Below are 21,334 nucleotides of genomic sequence, written 5' to 3'. Positions count from 1 at the left end.
CCAGAGAACCAGGCCATTCTTGGAATCAGAGGCAGTGGATGTGGCACCAGAGGCATTACAATCAGCATTTGGATGTTTTTCTTGGTAGTAAAAACTTTGGAGAAGACTTTAGAGGCCCAAGATAGCCCTCATCTGGAGCTGCGAAGTGTGTTGGTGGGTGAGCAGTTTGCAGGAGGGGGCTCTGTGTTGCTCATATTGTTGAGTGCTGGCTAGGATCAGACTTGCCAGATGTGAATCTATAGACATACATCCATGTGCGCTGGAGACCAACAGCTGCTTTTCCCATGGACCCAACCTGCTGGTGGCAGGGTCCTTCAGGGCTCACCCAACAAACCTTGAGCACAGTGAGGCTTGGTCAGGTACACGTCCTGCTGAGATGGAGATGTCCCACCTCTCTGCTGGTTTGCGTTGTAAAGCCTTTGGGGTAAGGCTTATTTCCTGACTCCTGACCTGATCATCTCAAGGCTGCACTTTGTGACAATTGCTTTTTATTCTGTCATCTGGCTCCACCAAAAAGAGATTGGCTACATCATCTTCCCTTCCAGCAGTTGTAGGCTGCTATCAGATCCCCCTTGGCCTCCCTTGTACTAGACTAAACAAGACTAACAGGACCCCATGTGCCTTGGGAACAACTGCTAATGCAGTTAAATATTTACTTTAGTTGAGGGATTTCCAAAGTGGAATAGTAATGAAAGCCAAAGGTTATTGAACTGTGTCAACTCTGTGAAGAGGGAATATAAAACATGTGTGCAGATGCCTTGGCAGAGTGGAGGAATGACTCTGAAAGGGGAACCCTGAGCTGGTTACGTTGCCACTTCCCAAGTCCTGGTCACAGCCCTGCTGAGTTGCACGAACGGATCTCCAGTAGAAGGATGCCAGCAGCCTCTGGAAGGGCCCATAGCTCTGTGGCCACAAGGGATGCTCAAGCTGTCCCCTTTTGACTCAGACAGAGAGGGCCAGCGTGTATCTTCCTCTGGGGGAAAAACATCCTAAGCACAGTTGTAGTCAGATCCTGAGCGAGCGCAAATGTGTGTGCTCTGTGCACCTGGAGCTCTCCCAGCCTGCCAGTGGTTTCTGTAGGGCACCTCCCCCCTGCTCACCCTTTGTGCACATGATAACTCCCATCTGCTCCCATGGGGAAGGTGGCTCTCTGTCCCTTCTGGTCCAGACCTCATTTCAATAAGTCTGACCCAAAGGAGTTTTTAGTCAACATTGGTCTTGCATTAACTTTATGATCACTGGTCCTCTTTTCCATCCCTCACCCTTCACCAACTGATTTTTTTTTCACCAAAGGAAAGTGGGGACAGATGTAGAAAATAAAGCTTCTGAGAAAGAGCAGATAAGAATGCTCACCCTGACATAAAGCATCCAGTCTTGCAGGGAAAGCAGCTGGGATATTCTAGAGTCATGATTCTTGTTGAAAAGACAGTGTTTCTTGCCACTGAGGATCATCTCCAGCCTCCCTGTCCTCTCCCTGCTCTGTATGCCACCTCTGTGTTTTTAATCTGGGCATCCATGCACACTGCCCCCTTCCAACACACTGAATCTTATGATAAAGATAATTTTGCTCTGGCAATCTCGGCTCCAGCCAAGGTGGTGAGTGGAGTTACGTTAGATTAAACCACCTCTGACTATGTGGCTCCTTTGAGCATAGGCAGCAACGGCACCTGCAGCTCCCTGCCCCCAGGCAGCTGAATTTTGTACCCTCCAGACGCTCTGCACCCCCATCCTGTCTCATCCCATCCCATCCCACCCAGCGACTGTGTGGACTTGCTGCAGCACAGTGACAGGCCTCCCATTGTGTTTGAGATCCTGACCAGTGCGTCAGGCAGCTGAGTATCCACCTGGCTGGGTCTCATGGGACAATGCCACAGTGCCACCACTCTAATCAGCCTGAATTTCCTGGCTTTTCTATGTCTAGTCTCACAACTCAAGTGCAGATACCTGTCACATATGAAGAACAGCAGCTGCAAGGCTGAAGGGATGCTTTAGGTGAGATACAATCAGAAGTAGCTGGCTGGGGTAAGCAGAGAAGAGCAGCATTGCCCAACCCTGAAGTGTTGGTTTTGCATAGCCTGGTTTTTGATAGTGGGGGACGACAGAGGTGGCTTCGGTGAGAAGATGCTGAAAACTTCCATCATGTCCAGCAGAGCCAATCCCTGATGGCTCTGAGGATGGACATGCCAGTGGCCAAGGCTGGGCCAAGTAGAGAGGTTGGTAACACCTCTGTGATAACAGATTTAATAAGAAAATCAAAACAAAATGTGGCATGCAGTGTTAATTCCAGCCAGAGAAGAAGAGGAGGTGAGTACATGTGAGGGAAGCAACATGGAGACACCAGGGTGAGTGCAGAAGGAGGAGCAGGAGGGGTTCCAGCACTGGAGCTGAGATTCCCCTGCAGGCCGTTGTGCAGCCCATGGTGAAGCAGCTGTGCCCCTGCAGCCCATGGGGATTCACAGGGATGCAGAGATCCACCTGCACCCCATGGAGATGCCCATGCTGGAGCAGGTGGATGCCTGGAGGAGGCTGTGACCCTGTGGGAGACCTGTGGAGAGAGGGGCCCTGGCCCCAGGCTGGAGCAGCCTGTCCTTGGAGGACTGCACCCTGTGGAAGAGTGACCCACACCGCAGCAGTTTTGGGAGCACTGTTTGTCTGTGGGAGGGACTCACATTGCAGCAGTTTTGGGGGGACTGCTGCTTGTGAGACTGGAGCCATGCTGGAGAAGTTCACAGAGAACTGTCTCCCGTGGAAAGGGACCCCATGGTCTCACAAGGGATGGGCTCCTCTCGCAGAGCAGCAGAAGAAGACCTCGGGTGATGAATTGACCAAAATCCCCACGCCCTGTCTCCCGTGCTGTCAGTGGGAAGGAGGGAAGGGTGGTGGAGAAAGAAAGGTGTTTTTAAGGGCTTATTTTACTTCTCTTTATCCTCCTCTGATTTTGTTAGTAATAAATTCAGTTTGTACCTCTAAGGCGAGCCTCTTTTGCCCTTGGAGTGTTTTCTGCCAGTCTTTATTTCAACTCATGAAGCCTTCATGTAATTTTTCTCTCCACTGCCCAGCTGCGGCAGGGGAGGGTGAATGAGTGATTTCTGTGGCTGCCTGGCGTTGGGTCAGTGTCAAACCACAGCACCTGACTACAGTGCAAAGGGATTGTAAAGCAGCCTCCAATGCTGCCACCTGAAGCTGACAAGTGGGAAGCTTCAGGGGAAAGTTTATCTTATGTGTGAGAGTGCCTAAGTGATCCCTTAGGGTGTACAGTCCAGCTGCTCCCAGCAGGAGCAAAACACTGCTTTTCCCAGCATTCCAGAGATAAGGCTGTGCCCTCCTCTCTATAAAAGGCAGCCACGAGCAGAGTGAGGTGTGTGAGCAGGTCTGCGTGAACTAGCCATGTCTGGGAGAGAGCTGCTGCTGCTGCTGGCAGCAATGGCAACTCTGGTTGCTGCCGGAGGTAAATTTGCTCTGCTGCTGGAGGCTGGCTCATCGGGGATGGGTTGGCAATGGCAGATGTATAATGGGATGGAGGGAAATGCGTGACAGGGCAGAAAGATCCAGAAATTCTGGTTTGGGGAGGAGGTGAGGTTAGGGCAAACAAACAGTGACAGCATGGTAAGGAAGAAGGATTGGAGCAAACATACCATGCCTTCCTTTTTAGCAGTTTATGGCAAGGGTTACAGGCTGGTTCATCAAGTGTATTGCCCTTGGGAGTGATCTGGGAGAGTCCACAGCTGCTGCAGTTCCTGCCTCCATGCAAACTGGCAAGGCTATGCAAGAACAGTATGTGCTCAGCGTATTTACGAGGGAAGCACCTGTTTATAGCTACCTACATGCAGGTAGTGGTGGTGCTGCAGCTGCCTGTGTGTGAGCCTTCATGGTCCTAGGACATTTGTGGACAGGACAGGTGGGCTGTGAACTGTTGCTACTGCTCTGCTTGCCTGACAAAAAGGAACCCACCAAATGCTACTCTCCCTAGAGGTGGCAGCTGTCCAGCTGTGCAATATCACCGAGCCTCATCCCTCTGAGGATACCCCATGCCACATGCTGCATTGCATGGTTTCCCATTTCCTGAGATGTGTTGGATGCTCCTTGGAGCTTCTGACCCAGAAACTGGGAGAGAGGGCTGTTGGGAGAGGGTTTAGGGGGTGGGAACAGCCATTCACAGCTTTGTCCCAGCCAGCTCAGCTGTGGATGGAAGCTGTGTACTGTGCAGCTGTCAGGGAGGAGTGGGAGTGGCATGCATCAGCAAACCGACCCCCCCCCCCCCCATGAAACCCACAGAGTTGATTCAGTCCTGAATGGGCTCTGCACAACCCTGCCTTCCCTTTGGTTTGGATCTGATCCTCTGTCAATATCTCGTGCTTCTGCCATCAGGCATGGGTAATGCCACGTTCATGGGTCTCCACTCTCTTTCAGGGGCAGAGCTGAATGAAGGGGGTGGCCTGAGAAGGGTAAGAGGCTTCTGTTTTTCTTTGTTCATGGCTTGAGATGGGCATGCCTGCTGTGCCTGGGAGAAAGACTGTTCCCAGAAATCATCCCCAGCCTCATGGCAACTGGTGTTCCAGCACCAAACCCACACCAAAGCCCAGGCCACGAGTCCCACTGAGGGATTCAGCAGCCCCTGCTCCTCTGTGGGCATGCACTACTCTGAGACAGAGGGAATCAGGTTGCCAGTGGCACTTGCTGCTGCCTGAGTGTTCTGGGGGGAAGAAATGGGTGCTGCTGGCACTGAAATGTGTGCTGTGGTTTCTCCTTTCCAGCCGGTGTGTGAAGACCTGGCTCACCTGCAGGCCTGCCCCCTCCTGTACTTGCCCATCTGTGGGACCGATGGCAACACCTATGCCAATGAATGCCAGCTCTGTGTGGAAAAAATGTAAGCTCATGCCCTTGGCAGGGACCTCCTGGGTCTAATTTTGGCTGTCTGAAACTAGGTGCTTGTGAAGTACAGTCATTCAGGCTCCCCAGAGCCTGGGAAAAGCCATGGCAGGCTGCACTTGCATGGCAAGTAACAAACCGTGTGCTGGGCTGCAGGAGGGGAGGGATGGCCAGCTCATCAAGAGAAGCTGCAAGGAAGTGCACAGGAGCTGTACCCAGCCAGACTGAGGAAGGGGATGCCTGGGGGTATCCAGCAGCAGTCTACAGTTGCAGACGGGATGGACTCGCAGTCGTCTTGGCGCAGGCAATACAACATGGGGCAAACAGCAGCCCCAGGAGGGTGAAAATTTGACACAGGCACCAGCCAATTGGTGGTGCACTACAGGGTTGTGAGGGGGGTCTCCATTCTTGGGGATGGTGGCTGGGGCTCAGATAGAGCCATGGCCACCATAACCTCATGCTAGGGACAGCCCTGCTGTGAGCAGGTCAAGCTGCAGGTGCACCACCAGTACCACAGGCCCTGGGAGGGCACATCCATGAGCCAGGATGTTGCAGTCACCTCAGCTCTTTAGACAGGAGAATTAGCAGGTCAATTTTGTAATAGTCAGCTCCATTCCATTTGATGAAATGCAGCCAAAGTGTGACTCATGGAATGTTTTATTTTGAGCTCTTACTCTTTTTTCCTATATTACTCTAGGAAAACCAGGCAAGACATCCGGATTTTGAAAGATGGGGAGTGTCAAGATACCTGAGCTTTCTGATAACTTTTCTGAGCCTAAAAACAGGTGATTAATTGATCCTGTGTGCTCTGTGCAAATTGCACACTTAAGTGTGCACTATGGTGAATAATAAAATGGCATGCACAATCTTATTTCAACAGCACTTTTTTTATGCATGGCTGGAGGAAAACAGCATAAGCCAGTTCCCACCAAGGGCTACTAAAAGTGCACAGTCAAAACAAAAATTTCAAATCCACATAAGAAACTGGGATGCACTGCACAGAGTATTATCTCACCCACACTCCTGCAAGAAAGGTCATGGGGAGTAGCAAGAAATGCACCCATCCTGATGAAGAAGATGCTGAACAAGCACAGTGTTTTCTCTGTAGGAGTCAATTTAGTGAAGGGAAAATAAAGTTTCTCTGGCATGGGAGAAGATGACTTCATGGCTCCCTAGTAAAATGTTTCACTGGTTCCAGAGCTGATGTAAATTGAAAATAGTAACATCTGCACTTCTCATGTTAGATGTTATTCTGCTTTTTATCTAAGGCCTTCCATAGAGCAATCAGCTCAGATAACACATGGGAGCACGGAAAGAGCCTGAGAAGAGATGGTGAACACCAGGGATCCCAGATGTCTGCTCCAGCACTTGAGAAAAACCCCAAAATGAAGAATTTTCAGGTGTAGGTGGCTCCTGGTGTCAGGGCCGTCTTTGAGATTGTGGCAGGGCTCAGTCCCACCAAGGTAATAGTGTCAGCGTGAATCAGCAGGCCTTGGGGCTTCCTCTGCTCTTTCATCTCCCACTTCTAGCACCTGGCACGTAAAAAACCTGCAACAAGGCCATCCAACTTGGGCAGGCAAGGGCCCCCTTTGCTTACAGTGGCAGAGATCAGAGGGCTGATGCAGGGCTTGCCTCCTGAGGTCATTTCAGTCCCGCACAAGATGTTGTATTTGTACAGAATTACCAGCCGAGATTTCTGAATCAGCTTTGAAGAGTGTTTCAGGGTGAGTTGAAACCTTCCAAGGACAGGTCTGTGCTCACCCATAGGAGGTCTTGTTGCTCTGACTTGCTGCTATACTAGTATCCCATACAGCTTTCATTTGCAGGCATCTGATAGGAGTCTGGGGTCTACCATGTGGTCAAGTGAGCTCCCCAAAGTCAGTGACCATCCTCAGAGTCTGGGAGATGTGCCAGTGTCTACTATGACTATTGTGCTTGGTCAGCTGGAATTCACCCTCTCACCCAGTTCTGCACCTTGCCGGAGCCACCAGGTGGGACACCCAAAGCACCACAATGCACAACAAAGCCATTGCTGACAGATTTAATGCTGCAGCTGGAAATAGTATTGAGGAGCATAAAACAGCTGTGCTCAGTCGGATTGTATCCACTATTTTCTGTCCCAGAGGCAGCTGCTATCATCAAAATCTTTATTCTCTTTAGAAAGTTCTCTCCCAGGCTGAAAAGTTCTAGCCTTGCTAATTGTTCCGGGTTGTCCAGAGCTTTGATTTTCCCTGTTTTCCTTTCCTGAATCCTTTCTACTTCTGCAGAGGACGGGACACCTATCCGTGGCTGCTGCTATTACCTGTTCATTTGTCCCAAGGCTCTGCAAGGCTGTTTGTCCCATTCCAGTCCCCAAATAGCATGGAAGAGGTGGTCTGGCTGTGTGCTACTCTGTGTTGCCAGTTCTCTGCAGACCTTGTTGTCTCCTCTGCACCATAGGGAAAGGCTTTGGTAGGGCTAAAACACATCCACAGTGAGCAGCACAGATCTCTTCCTCACTTCAGTCCTGAGGTTTTCTGCTCCTGCTGCTGCCAAGTCAGCCACAGGCAGGATTTATTTGGGCAGCTCTATCCCAGTTTTCTGCCAGGGCTGATGGAAGGCTATGCCCAGCTTAGCATAACTGGGGCTCATTCTCCCCTGGGGTGGGCAGGATCTCAGCCCCACACCATGGCTTGAGCTGTACCAGCAGAGTGGCTGCAGCCCTGTGTATGCCCTGAGAGCCATGACTATTTATGTGCAGAGGCTAGGAAAAAACAACATAGACTATCCGGAAGCTCTTCTGAAGAGGGAAACCACATGCCTCTAGCACAAAGTGGAGTGCTTATTCAGAAATTGCAGAACTAAAGTACAGACTAATAGGCCAGACCTGCAAGGTCAAAGCATGGGCAGCCACAGGACAGGGTCAGTGTTGATTCTACACACAGCAAATTCAGAGATACTTGTCCTCCCCAGGGGCTTGTGGATTTGGCTGTTTATTTCACATGGCTCAAAAACAAGTGGCAGACCACGGGAAAGGTGAAGGCAGTGATGGAACACTGCCACAGACCTCAGGGCCTGTGCAAAACCAGCCTGGTGCAGAGAACCTGACTATAAAACCCAACAGATCTGCATCTGCCAAGGTCAGGTGAGACTCAGGAGGCAGCTGGTGGACAGATGCCTGCAATGCCCTGAGCTGTGCCAGAGAGTATGCATATGAATTTGCACTTTTGCATACGCTTTTCCCATTCAATTTATCTGTCTGTTTCTCATCTTTTCATGCTTCAGTCAAGGCAGAGAAAGAAAGGGATTATCTTCTTTCACAGGCTCCATAGTTTGTCACACAGAGCAATGAGAAGCCCACAGTGCTCCCAGAGCAGTGTGTTGCAACCAGACAAGTTTCCTCAAGTCAGGGAGTGAAGGACAAGCCTGCAAGTTGCTTCTCTGTCATTGTCCTGTGGGACAAAACTGGAAGAAGTGCCCTGACACCCTGTAAAAGTGGCAGCAGCACAGCTCCCCCAGCTGCCCATGTTGACCAGGGCTGCATCTATGACTGCAGGGAGGGATATGTAGGTATCTGGACAGTGCTTTGCAGTAGCCTTGCCAGACAGGGCAAACAGATACCCTTGAGGCTCACAAAGACCTTTGACTTACACATAGATCCAAAGCCTGGTGTGGTGTCTACAGTGAAAGCAGTCCAGCCAATGGCAGGATCCAGCCCTAGGAGTCCCTTGGACAGAACTCTCCCAGGATATTTTGTGTTGAAAGCTGTGTGGCGGCATGGTGAGATGTACCCAAGGCTGGTGATGTTTCCCTTCTGAGCAGCTCCAATGGCATTGGAGGAGTCTGTGACACTGGCGATGCTGAGGTTGCTGAACACTCAGTTGAAGTCTTCCAGGGACTCAGGAACTGAGAAAGCTGGACACACCAGTGAAAATGGCCCAGGGCTAGCTGAACTGAAATGTGGAGAGAAAGGAGAGGGAAGTAGCACTTGGCGCACTGTAAAGTGTTCAGTTGTAACAGTTCATGTAACCAAGACTGGCCATAAAATTTAACCCACTTGCACAAATTGCTCTGCAGGAAAGGGGGTGCAGCTTTGGCCACATCTCAGTCCCTCTATTTTAGAGCACAGACAACTTGAAAGTAGGTGGTGGGGCCTCGAATTTCCACATTGCTAACCATTACCAAACTTTTCTGTGGGATACTGAAATTGCTTCCTTGGCATTTAAAGCAATTTACACTCAAGGGACAAGTGTCTTGTAGAGATTTCCCTCCTGAGACATGCAAGTGCCAGCTCTGTAAGATTTTGAAGTCCATCTATTCCATTAAACACCTCTGAAGAACCTGGGGGCACAGTGACTCTTTCTTTCACAAATGCTCCCTTCAAAAAATGGAGAGACGAAATGGAGGAACAGTTGCAGTACTGGCTCTGCAGTGCCTTATGGTAATGTTTTGCTGAGTCAAGAGTCACTTATCAGCCCTCACCAGGCTTTAGGGTGACCACGTAGATGGTTGGTGTGAGAAGCTGAGTTAGCCACAGCCTGAGCATGCGCCCAGTTCCTGCAAAGCACTGAAACACACTGGGATTTCCACCCTTCCTTCCATGCTTCACACCAGCTGCAGGCAGCCCAGAATACAGAGTCATAGCATTATTTAGTTTGAAAAAGACCCTTAAGACCATGGAATTCGACCATTAACTGCCATGTCCTGCAGGAAACCATGTCCCTAAGTACCATGCCTATACATCTTTTAAATACCTCCACGAACAGTGACTCCACCACTGCCCTGGGCAGCCTGACATCCAACCTAAACCTACCCCAGAGCAATTTGGGATCATTTCCTCTTGTCCTATTACTTGTTACGTGGGAGAAGAGATGGACCCCTACCATCTATAATCTCCTATTAGGAAGCTGTAGAGAGCAATAAAGTGTCCCCTCAGGTTCCTTTTCTTCAAGCTCAACACCCTCACTCCTTCAGTCACTCCTCAGAGGACTTGTTTTCTAGACTCTTTGCCAGCTTCTTTGCTCTTCTTTGAACATGCTCCAAGCACTTCAGTTTCTCCACCTGGGATGGGGCAGCCCTGGATGTGTGTATAGTCTGGGGAATGAGAGGCTAGAGAGCAGCTCTGCGGAAAAGGACCTGGTCAGTGGCAAGTTGAACACGAGTCAGCAGTGCCCTGGCTGGCAGGAGGGCCACCCGTGTCCTGGAGTGCATCAGGCACCGCATCACAGCCAGGCAAGGGAGGGGATTGTCCTGCTCTGCTCTGCTCTGGGGCAGCCTCAACTTGAGTGCTGGGGGCAGTTCTGAATGCAGTTTTGGGTATAAGAAAGACATTGAGCTCTTAGAAAGTTTCAAAGGAGGACAACAAAGATGGTGCAGGGCCTTGAGGTGAAGCCGTATGAGGAGCGGCTGAAGTCACTTTGTCTGTTCAGCCTGGAGGAGACTGAGGGGAGACCTCACTGCAGTAACAGCTTCCTTGTGAGGGGAAGAGGAGCAGCAGGCACTGATCTCTTCACTCTTGTGGCCAGGATCTGATGGAATGGCCTGAAGCTGAGTCAGGGGAGGTTTAGGCTGGATATCAGGAAAAGGTTCTCCACCCTGAGGGTGTTTGGGCACTGAAACAGGCTCCCCAAGGAAGTGGTCACAGCACCAAGTGTGCTGTGTCAGAGTTCAAGAAGCATTTGGACAATGCTCTCAGGTGCATGGTGTGACTTTGTGGTGCTCTGAGCAGGAACAAGAGTTGTACTCAATGATCCTGCTGTGTCCTTTCCAGCTTAGCATATTGTGTGGTTCTGTGATAATGTGTTTTTTGTAATGAGGGACACAAAACCAGAAACAGTGTTCAAGGTCTGATATGTTTGCCCCTCAAAAAGCAATGCCTTTGCATAGTGAAGTGTCCTGCCAGGGTACAGTTCCCAGATGTCTGCATGACCAGGGTGTCTCTAGTGCTTTGCATCTTCAGACAGTGCTGGAACATGGACACCCTCACCAGCTTGGCACACCTTGTCTTCATTTATGACTGAGCTACAAGAAACTATTCTGTGAATGACTTGGTAGCCCCACATCTCTTTATGCCATCCATGCTCCTGGCCCACCCTCCCATATCAGAGCCTTCCCATATCTGCTCTGCTGCCACCACCCTGTTGCTTCTTTTGGGGCTGTTAGACTACCCCACCTCTCTGGAGGTACCATGTAATCTGCAGTGGACACAGGGCAGGAGCCCTAAAGTGGTAACTCAGGGGATAAGAAGAATGGCAGCAGAGATGACCACAGACCTCCAAGGTTACATCTTAAGAAATCTATATGCATGAAGTTTCAAGCTCTGGAGCTTCCAGGGACCTAGAGAGAGATCCTGCTGAGAGTACACGATGTACACTAAAAATAAAAGAGGCTGGCGAAGATTGGAGGCAGCCAGATCTGCTCATCCCTGAGGAGCTGCTTTACTCAGGACAAGTCCTCAGACTGCTTGAGGAGGTGGGATCATCCCTGCCATGAAAGGCAGCCGGGTCCCAGAGGACCTGGGGGTAGACACATCGTCGAGTCCTTCTACCAGCCTTTGAACCACTTCTGAATTCATGGTGGGCAGGGAGGGAAGGGATTAGGGGCACTAGCACCTAACCAGCGTGTAAGTGGTTGAGTGTCTCATGGACAAAAGTGCTGATAGCAGCTGAGTGCACTAGAAACTGGCTAAAGAGGTATCTCTAGTCCATCAGAGTTGTTACACACAATATAAGCTTGAGCTTTTCTGTGCTACCCTGGCATAAGAAACTATGAAGACAGTTTTCAGGAAAGGCCAAGATTACCCCCTCATCTCACACGCACTGATCTAGGGGCCTGGCCATTCCCACAGAGCAAAGAACAGGTTCTCAGCATTGAAGCCGTTGTAGCAGGCAGCAGCTCCCCCTTTGCAGCAATGCTGGCCCTGCAGATGTCCCTGCAGGAGCCTGCAGGCCAGGCAGGGCTGGGGCTGCAAGGGGCTACCAGCAGCTAGGAACAGCCACTCAAGGAAATCATCCTATGGGGGCAAGGGAACAGCTGGGTCTTCCCATTGGTTTTACTGGGGCTGCCCATTGCCATCCTGCTTCATCAGTGAAGTAAGTGGTTTGTTCATAGTCCTGATCCACCAGGGACTGGGCCAAACAACCATTAGGAAGTTCTCAACATGCACAGCCAGGCTGGCACGGATTTATTATTCTGTCTGGATCCCAGGAAGCTGGTGCAGCTCTTGGACAGGTAACATGACTGTGACAGTCTCCATCCTTAGGGGTTTCCAAAGAATATGACAACACAGCCATCCTGACCTTGTGAAGCAACCAGTCCTGCTGTGAGGGGAGCTGGAGGATGTGCCTTCCTAGCAGCACTGCAAGCATCCTATGCAAACACCTTCAGACAGCATGTATCCCATTTCTCAAGGGGTCCCTAAGGACTAACAACACATCCCTGCATCTCATTCTGGAAAGCAGCAGTGAGGCAGTGCCACATCCTGCCCTGCCATGTCCACTACAAAGGAGAGCTTTGGAGTCCCAGTTTAGCAGCAGTGAGTGTAAATTTCCTATCTGAAGTGGAATAATTTGCAGTATAAAAGCACTAACATATTTTGCAATCCACACAGTAGATTCCGGACAGAGACTCACACACCTTTGCACTCCGATAAGGAGAATATTATTACGCTCCTAGTGGCCTGGCCAGATAAGAGGTTTGGGGCGGGCAGTCTGCATTTTTTTCAAGCTCTCCTTATGCTGCACCAGTATCTCCAGATGCTGTTTCCAGGGAACTAAGCTGCTTTCTAATTAAAACTGCAAAGAGCAATGGAGAGTTTAGGCAAAGACCATGCTTCTTCGGACTCTTCCCTGCCACCCTCTGCAGCCTGTGTGGAGTATGCTGTGCCAGGTAATGATGACAACATTTCTAACCTCAGTTTTTGGAGAGAGGAGAGCATGATTTTTGTTACCAAATGTTTCTCAGAAAGGAACTAATAATTATTAGTCTATGCTTGGGGGTAGAGGATGCACATTTAACTGCGAATGCGTGTCTTTTTACATGTTATCCCAGATCCCAAAGCACATATAAAGGTGTTGTGGGTTTACAGGAAGCAGGTTTTCTGGGAATGGAGTGGCCAGAGGCTAATAGGTGTTCAGATTCTAAAACTGACACCAGGCTTGGCCACTGAGGGTGGATGCGGCTCTGAGAACACAGGGGTTAGAAGCAGAGCACTCCCTTGGGCTCTCTCTTTGATTTCCGGCCAGCAAAGAGGCAAGGCCTCCCCTGCCCGGCTTCGAGCTGGGCGGGGGAGAAGAAACCTGCGGCCCGGCAGAGGTAGGCCTGACCCCTCAAGATGGAAGGGTGGTGGGGGCACCAGGAGGCGTTGGGCAGCCCCCCCCAGGAGAGACAGAGGGAGAGAGGCCCCGAGAGGATTTGGGCAGCCCCCCCCCCAGCCAGAAGACGAGAGAGAGAAAGCCGGTACGGGCCTGTGGCCTTGAAGTGATATCGGCTGCGAAGAAGGAGTGGGAACGGGGGAGTGCAGCAGGGAAGGAGCCTGGCCGAGTGCAGGAGTTTGTTAACCCCTTTCTGGATGATGAAGACCTCACAGAGCATTTGGACCTTTCCTGGAGGGGAGATGGAGTGAATGATAAAGAGGAAATGGGCAAGTGAATGACAGTCGGAGCAGTGAGTGAGGCTGGGAGAGTAAAGAAGAGGCTGGAAGGAGATGATGGAGTAGCTGGTTGCTGGACTCTTTTTGGTACAGCCATGGACAGAACCGTGCTTCCTCGCGACACAGAGGCTGCATCCAGGGGGGAGGTGATGGCGCAGAACTGAGAGGGTTCAGTTTGGAGACCCCCCGGCCCCAGGGGGTAGACAAGTATGGGGGGGACAAGAGGTCCCGAGAGTGAGAGAAAACTGTGCTTTTTTTGGAACTGGTCAAAGCACCCTTAAAAGGATAACCCTCGAAGCAGCTCTGATCCATGCACAGTAGTGAGAGCGCTGGGCATGCAAGGAAGAGGTCACCATGGCCCCAAGAAAGACTCCTCTCCTCTTGATGGACTGGAATTGAGTATTTACAGAGTGATAGATGGAGACTTGAAATTTAGAAGATGTATTAGAAATGTAGTAGGGAGAAGAAGAAATGTTTTTGTAGAGTTTTCATTTTCCAAGTGTGTGTGTGTGTGTGTGTGTGTGTGTGTGTGTGTGTGTGGTTTTTTTTTTCCTTTTGTAGTTTAGTTAATAAACCTTTTTTTTTCTAAGCTAGAGGCCTGCTTTGCTTATTTCCTAGTCACATCTCACAGCAAACACCAAAAAAGTATATTTTCATGGGGCACTGGCATTGTGCCAGTGTCAAACCATGACAAAAGGCTTTTCAAATAAAGTCCTTCAGAGAGCATCAGTAGATTTTCTCTTTACAGACTGGCAGTACTGCCTCATTGTTCTTATAGCTTGATTTTCTTTTCTCTTTTAATTTAATTTCTGTTTATTTGTGCCCTCTAGTAAATATATTTTCATCAGGATGCATATGTTTTACTGTGGTCTTCCCTACTTGGGGCTGGCAGGTGACAGCTTTGGAGCTGTTGTGGGAGTGCTTTCATGGACCAGTTAGAAGTAAATTTGGGGTGTTTTCTTAGAATGGACTGGGAAGGAGACTGACTGCAAGCAGCTAAAATTGCTTTTACAGCTCACAAGATATTTTGAAAGGAAAATAAAATTGCCTTGGCTGCAGATGGGATGTGCAAGGGATTATGTACTTCAGTAGCTGAACCAAGGCCCTGTGCAGATCCTGCTACTGCAACTTGTAACCTGATCTTCCCAGGGAGTTTACTGCCTTTTTCTAAGTGGATGGCAGAGTCATCTCCTGCTGGCTGAGCCCTACTGTCTGTGTTACTGCCTCATATCAGGGAACAACCTCCCACTTGTCTTGGAGTTATTCTCAGCTTCCTTGGACAGTGTCCTGGGCAGTCAGATGTAATTTTAAAGTTGACTGTGCTTTGGTGAGGACATTGAAGCATAGACCAACATAAATACTCTCCAAGATGAATTTCTGTAAGATTATTATTAATTATCAGACGTGTCATGTGTAAAAGCCTACTTTGGGCAGAGACTGGCTTCTGCTGTCAGTTTCACATTGTCCTGTCCTGGACTACAGTTTTTCTGGCATTAAATAAATACCTGGGATAAAAGACCTGTAATCCCAGTTCAGCCTCAGAGGTCTTTCTCACATTGACACTTTTACCATCTGATCAAGAGAATGACAAAATGACAATTTTTCACTGATTTCACTACTTTAGTGTCAGCCAAGGCTTTTTGTGAAAGGAGCTAGATCCGATAACATCTGGAAGGAGCACAGGTCATAGTCTTGCTTTTCCACTTGTGTGGGTTTTGTTGAAACTACGAAAATCAGTTCTTTTGTTCTCTTCAGTGTACCTTTGGGAAGAATTCCCTCTCCCTCAAGGCCTCAGGGCAGTAGTGTTGCTCCCTGTGTCTTCTGGAATCGGGTAGCATGCTGCTTGATTTGAGACAAGTTTTTACTACCGCAGCTAGTCTGCACTAGAAATCATCAGGGATTGCTGTCTTTTAGGACAAAGACGTGGAGAAGTGAAGTTCAGACCATTTTTTAGGCTGGTCTTTGCCTCAGGAAGCCATTTGGAGCCCTTTGCAACCAGTGAAATGGACACCGCTTACCTTGGCCAAGGAAGGCGTGGTGACTGGGATCTGGGGAGTGCTCCTCTCTGCTGCTGGCTCTATGCAACCTGCACATCTTGCCCAAATAATAAAGCCAGCATTGGAGCTTTCTCAAATCAGTTAGTCTTTCTTAGGCCCTGCCATGGTCTTCCTCACAGCTGCAGACCAGCTTGAGGCTGTTTGTGTGGTGTTTGGGACCATTTTTCTCAACCCCAGCAGTGTGTACTAGCCCTGTCTTGGTCTCTGGTTGCATCACCATCTCCCCACGAGGTCTCAGCCCAATGCACATGAGCATCTGTGTGGGTAAGGCTGTGCCCTCTGGCTCATCCTTGCCCCGACAGAGCTGTTCCTGTTTTGAAGGACTGTCTGTTCTGTGGGTCAAGGCTTTCTCCTAGGTTTTTAGATAAACATCTTAATGTCTGTGGTGACAGTTCCAGCTCTCTAGGACAAAACGTAACAATGGAGAAAACATGAAGAATTATCTTGCAGTCTGTACTGATGCCTGATCAAATGCACCACACTCCAGATCCCTACAGTAGGGGAGTAGATTGGACATGGGTCACCCCAAGGAATTGTAACTGGAAATCTAGAGTAATTGTCAGACTAGGACCCTGGGAGTTTTGGGTGCTGTGTCATCAAATCCTCCCCACTGAGGCTGTGCTGGAAGTACAGTGCTCAAGGGGTTTCACATTAAGACCCCTTTGGGACAAAAAAAGAGCATGGTCTCTCGCATCAGTGCTCTAGTACCAGGCAGGGAGGGATCAGAATGTCACACTGGCACTCGTTTTATCCTTGTAGATGTCATCATAACCCGTCGCTTGAGAGACCGGGAGTTGCTCAGGAAAAGAAAAGCAGAAGCCCTGGAGAAAGATTCAGCTCAGTGGGTTATGAGGTAAATCTTGCTTTTTCTGTCATAGTGCTTTTGTGGTGCACTTAACCTGAGCCCAGATATGGCCCAGCCCCTCCATCTTCACCCAAGGACAGAGCCATCAGTCTTCAATGAGGAAAGGTGACCTGCAGCCAGTAGCTGCTCAAGGTCTACACAGGCACTGGGGGGAGAGATGGGTGGGGGGTAGCAAGCCAACCTCAATCATAATGTGAGGCTGAGGAAGAATTTGCTGCCCAAGCTCCTGCCCACTGGTGCAGCTGCAGAAGGCTGCTGTGCAGGGCTCAGGAGGAGGGGCTGAAGAATTGCAGCATCTGCAGGATGAACTGGGTCACATTCACAACACAGGACCCAGCAAACTGCCTTAGGGCAGAAGGGAAAGTCCTTCGTCCTATTCATCCCTGTGAAATCCCCTGGCAGAGACTATAAGAATGAACAGCAAAGGAGAGCCAGAAGAGCCAAAAGAGGACGGGGCCATCAGACAGTGGTGAAGAATGTCCTGGAGTCAGAGCCGGCAGTGGAGCCCCAGCCAGACCCAGAGGAGAAGGCTGAGCCAGTGCACTCGGAGCCAGTGCCCTTGGAGCCAGCACTGTCTGAAGCAGGCTTTCAACAGCAGCCACCTATGCTGACCATCCAGAACATGGTCGGTGGGATGCCACCAGTGGAAGTGGAAGGGGAGCTGGCAGACAGGAGCTTGGACCCTGCTGGTGAGTTGCCGCAGAGCTGCCAGCCCCGTGCTGGCCTGGGGGCACTGCGGTGCTGCCTCTTGAGGACTGTCGGCCAAGGGTGCCCGCCTTATCAACAACAGTCCTACAGCATCTCCAGGGCATGGGTCCCTACCCCAAAAACTTGGGTAGCTGAGAAAGGGTGGGGAGATTGTGGGACTGCCGGGACAGACAGCTCTCTCAGAGTCCAGGGGAGTGATAACAAGTTAGTCAGTCATTGGGATGGGGACCTGGTTCTTTCTAACTCCTTGTCCTAAGAACACTTCTGTGGCTCTGCCAAGAGCCATATTAGCACAGGGGGATATATCTCTGTGAAGATCTCTTCTCTGTGGAGAGAAGATGAGGTTTTTTGTGGTCAGAGCTTGTTGGGGGAGCCCAAGTCAAGATATGCTCTGTCCACAGTCCATCCAGTTTCCGGGATGACACTGGGATGGTGGGAGAGCAAAGTGGGCACTGGGACAATGGGTGGGTGTCTGCAGGCAACTACACCTTTGAAACCTGCCAGGACTGAGGCATGGAGGGCACTAAGCTGGTCAGAATGGCAGGCTGGTGTCTGGGCTCAGAAAATCCATTTACAGATACTGCAGCAGGAGTTGCTCCCAGATCTGGCATGGGAAGAGTAGAGTACATTCACTTTAGCAGTCATTGGGTCAAGGATGCAGGTTGCTTCAAAACCAGGAAAACTAAGGATTTTCTGCTTCAGAGGAGATTTAAAGCTTCTGGCCCTCAGCTATGGCGTTTCCAGCAATGTCTGTGCAGGGGGGAAGAAAAGGCCTGTTGATGCAAGGCATGTCATGCCACCATGCCTTGGAAAACAGCTATTCTGCATCCTGGGCTCTGGGGTGGGTGTCCAGCCTCCAGCCCTGAGGTCTTGAAATGGGCAACCATCAGGGTTGTGGTTATTGCCTCTGGCTTTAAACCCACCAGTGCCTTACCTTCTCCAACTCCCCTCCACACCTGGGACTGCCCTTGGAAAGCAGGCAATCCACCTAATGCCGTCTCTGGGCAATTGCAGGAGACTGGCCAAAGAGGCTCTAACATGGGACAGAGGGGTAACAGGGGAGCCCCCCAGTACTAAATGATCTGTCCCTTACATGCCTTGCAGGTGAAGAGGATGTGCTGAAACCAGCAGAAGCAGATATAGCAGAAGAGTTGAATACTCCTCTGGAAAATGACCACCAGGATAACGAATACATTCCACGCATTCTGTATTAACTTTCTGATCATTTGGGGATATTTTTTATTTTTACTCTTACCTCACAAACTTAATAAGTATGGCACAGTGATTTTGAGCAGCTGCTTTCTTGGGAGCCATAAAGCCCATACTCTCCTTGTCACTCTGCTTTCTATGCTTCTTCCAGGCTAGAGAGGCAGCCCCTAGGGAGTTGCCTGTGGCTTATGAGCCTCCTGCTCTCTCTTCAAACAGGCTCTTCTGCTTGGGCCCATGGAAGGCTTCCCAGTGCTCTGCCACATTACACTTCAGTCGTACAGTTCAGCATCCACCTGTGTTTCTGAAAGTAATTTCTTATTTGCATAAATGTGAGTGGCATTGCAAAGCTAACACTCATTGTGATTTTTAGCTGGCTGGAGAAGCTCAGCTTGGGCTTTTTTACTGCACCTCACAAACCCCACCACCCTTTGAGCTATTATTTTTAGTCTGAAAGTTTTTCTCATAGCCTGTTTTCATCTGCAATAAACATCTTGCTTTCCTAAAGCTGGAAATATTTGTTGTTTTTAATTTCTGGGCAACTTCACTCTGACCTTGTAAGACAAACAAAAGAGGTTGAAAACAGCTGAGTGCATTGGGCTGGAACTTGGCTGAATTACACACTTTTGTCAAGAAAATGCCATTTGGGGCAAAGACAGGAGACACTCTGCACCGTCATTGTCTCCCTGTCTCCCCAGTCTTCACACAGGATTTCTCCTGAAGCCAGAGGTAATTGGGTGCCCTGTGTCTCTCCCCATGTTTTGGGTCTTGTGATCCTTGTTCCTGTGCACAGCAAGGGAAGAGGCTCTCTTATATTCCTGTAATGTCCTGACACAAGGGATCCTTCTCCTCTTGAGGAGAAGTGGAGGTCATATTGCCATTGTCTGACTTCCCAAGGGCCTGTCTCCCAGAGCACAAGGCTGGCCAGATCCTGCAAGCACCCCTGATTTGGGGGATTTTCTTATGGCTCTGGACATGTTGCTGCTGCTGTCCCAGAGCCCTCGAGGCTCTGTGTCACAGCTTGTGTGACATCTAACTGGTGACACCAGTAAGAGTCTCTGCAGTGACACGATGGACACCCTTGACATCCCACCCCTGCTTTGGTACCAGGGACATCACATGAGGAGCAAGTGCTTGCCAGCTCTTCCACAGCCTCCCTGTGCTGAAGTCCTGACCTCCACAGATACACTGCCAGAAGCTCTAAAGCACCTGGTGGGTGTCAAAGCAGAAAGCATTCAGCAGCACCATACCAAAGCAAATCCATCTCCATTCCCCCTTCCAGGGCAGCTCCTGGAGGGATGGGTTTCCCTTGTCAGGTATCCTGACACTGTTTTGTTCTCCAAAGGCATATCAGCTAACTCGAGGTTTTGCTCTCCCCTTGAGCCACTGATACCAGTGTCAGCTGAACAAGATCTCTCAGCTTCTGCCATGAACCACTCAAACCTCACCCACAACCCCAAATATCTAACATACCACAAGAAGGCCTTGTGGAACCCCTGCAGCATGGAAGGAACTTCTGTCTCTAAGGTTTGCTCTTAAACCAAGCCTCTTGGAGAAGGCAGCCGAGGCTGCACTGGCCTGAAGTGGAGCCAGAGGCTGGAGGTCATGTTGTGGATGAGCAACATCACAACAGCTGTGCTGGGGCCCTCCTGCAAGTGTGGTGCTCACACCGTGTTGCAGAAAGGCTGGGCTGTGGCTGCTGCCAGGCAGGCCAGGAGACCCTTCACCTGCTGGAGCCCCATATGTGCCATGGCAGAAACCAGCATGAGCCAGTGGCCCTTCCCCGCTCTCCAATCCTCTGTAGTGCTGACAGGGAGGGGGAATCAGCCAAGCTGCCCACTCTACATCTGCAGACATTTAGGCTCTCCTGGCTTCCAAAGCCCTTTAGATTTTGGGGAGAAGAAACTTCTAGGGGGCTTTAGACTCATCTTACAGCTTACATCAATCAAGGAGAGCACAGCACAACCACATTCCACCTTCTTCATTGTGAAGTGGAGCTGTAGGAGGTGGTGAAGACCTGGCAGAGTGAGGTGTCCATGAACGTGGGACAACACTCACTCTTGAAACTCACATGGGCAGCAGTGCTTACCTTTGCACTGGGAGGGCTGGGAGAGCTCCCTGAAGGTAGAGATGTGCAGGAACCAGAGCCAGCACCTCTGTCCATCCCTGTGGAGATGCCTTTGGTGGCTCGGAAGTCCTGGAGTCATCCCAGGTACTGCGCACTCTCTTAGAGCTGCTCTTTGTCATCTTTGGCAGACAGTAAGAAAGGTGTGCCTGTGCAAACAACAAATCTTATCACAAACTGAACAAGAGAAAGATAAAGCCCTCCTAATCAACACTTTAACTGGCCATGCATTGGTTCTTTCTCTGTTGAGAGGACAGATAACAGAGCTCTTGTTTATACAGAAGGGGCTCAGGTGTGAGGCTGGACTCGTGGTGGTCCATGTGTACCCCTGAGGTAGGCTCTGCTGCCTGAATGGAGCTGGGGGCAGCCTGGCAAGGGCAGCTGTATCTAGGACAGGGAGGCTGCTGTTTTGCAGGTGCAACAAGTCACCTTCTCCCTCTCTTCCCTCCTTCCTGAGTCCAAGATAGATGTCTTTACCCATGGCCTTGACAGAGAGTCCAATAAAGTAAATTTTCACGCTCTGGGTGAAAACTGGATGATGACAGCTATAGTCTGGGTCTGACATGAAGGGGAAGTCTGAGGGGGGCCAGAGACCTTTAACTGACTGCAGCCTCCTTACTGGCAAATAGAAGGATATGGGGGCAGGGAAATAGCTTCTGAGCTATGGGGCCAGCATAGGGAGCCAGGTAAGTGCCTGACACAGTGATCTTGCTGTGCTGTAAACTGGCAGGGCTGCCTGAGGCTCCTCCAGGATGCTCTGACCTGCTCCTTGTGGCACACAGATGAAGGTGTGTTGTGGTACATGGTGGACATAAGAACTCGCTAGTGAGATTCAGCAGGAAATCGGTTAATGTCAACTGGGCTGGACTGAACAT

The 21,334-nt window shown here is 50.2% G+C and overlaps 2 protein-coding genes across 2 annotated transcripts; both read left to right on the top strand.

The window, feature by feature from the left end:
- The first annotated feature begins 3,387 nt into the window (after positions 1 to 3,387).
- SPINK4 (serine peptidase inhibitor, Kazal type 4) lies at positions 3,388 to 5,621 on the top strand. Its single transcript, XM_030969332.1, has 4 exons — positions 3,388 to 3,448; positions 4,411 to 4,445; positions 4,755 to 4,867; positions 5,567 to 5,621. Exons 1-4 carry the CDS (start codon positions 3,388 to 3,390, stop codon positions 5,619 to 5,621), a joined length of 264 nt encoding a protein of 87 aa, XP_030825192.1.
- Positions 5,622 to 12,588: 6,967 nt separating this feature from the next.
- Positions 12,589 to 18,801, top strand: HEMGN (hemogen). Its single transcript, XM_030969023.1, has 4 exons — positions 12,589 to 12,735; positions 16,315 to 16,408; positions 16,823 to 17,109; positions 18,233 to 18,801. Exons 1-4 carry the CDS (start codon positions 12,654 to 12,656, stop codon positions 18,340 to 18,342), a joined length of 573 nt encoding a protein of 190 aa, XP_030824883.1. The 5' UTR covers positions 12,589 to 12,653; the 3' UTR covers positions 18,343 to 18,801.
- Positions 18,802 to 21,334: the final 2,533 nt, after the last annotated feature.

Source organism: Camarhynchus parvulus, chromosome Z (assembly GCF_901933205.1).
Source record: "Camarhynchus parvulus chromosome Z, STF_HiC, whole genome shotgun sequence".
In the NCBI taxonomy this organism is placed as follows: Eukaryota; Metazoa; Chordata; class Aves; order Passeriformes; family Thraupidae; genus Camarhynchus; species Camarhynchus parvulus.
This window is presented reverse-complemented; position numbering and strand designations above follow the sequence as displayed.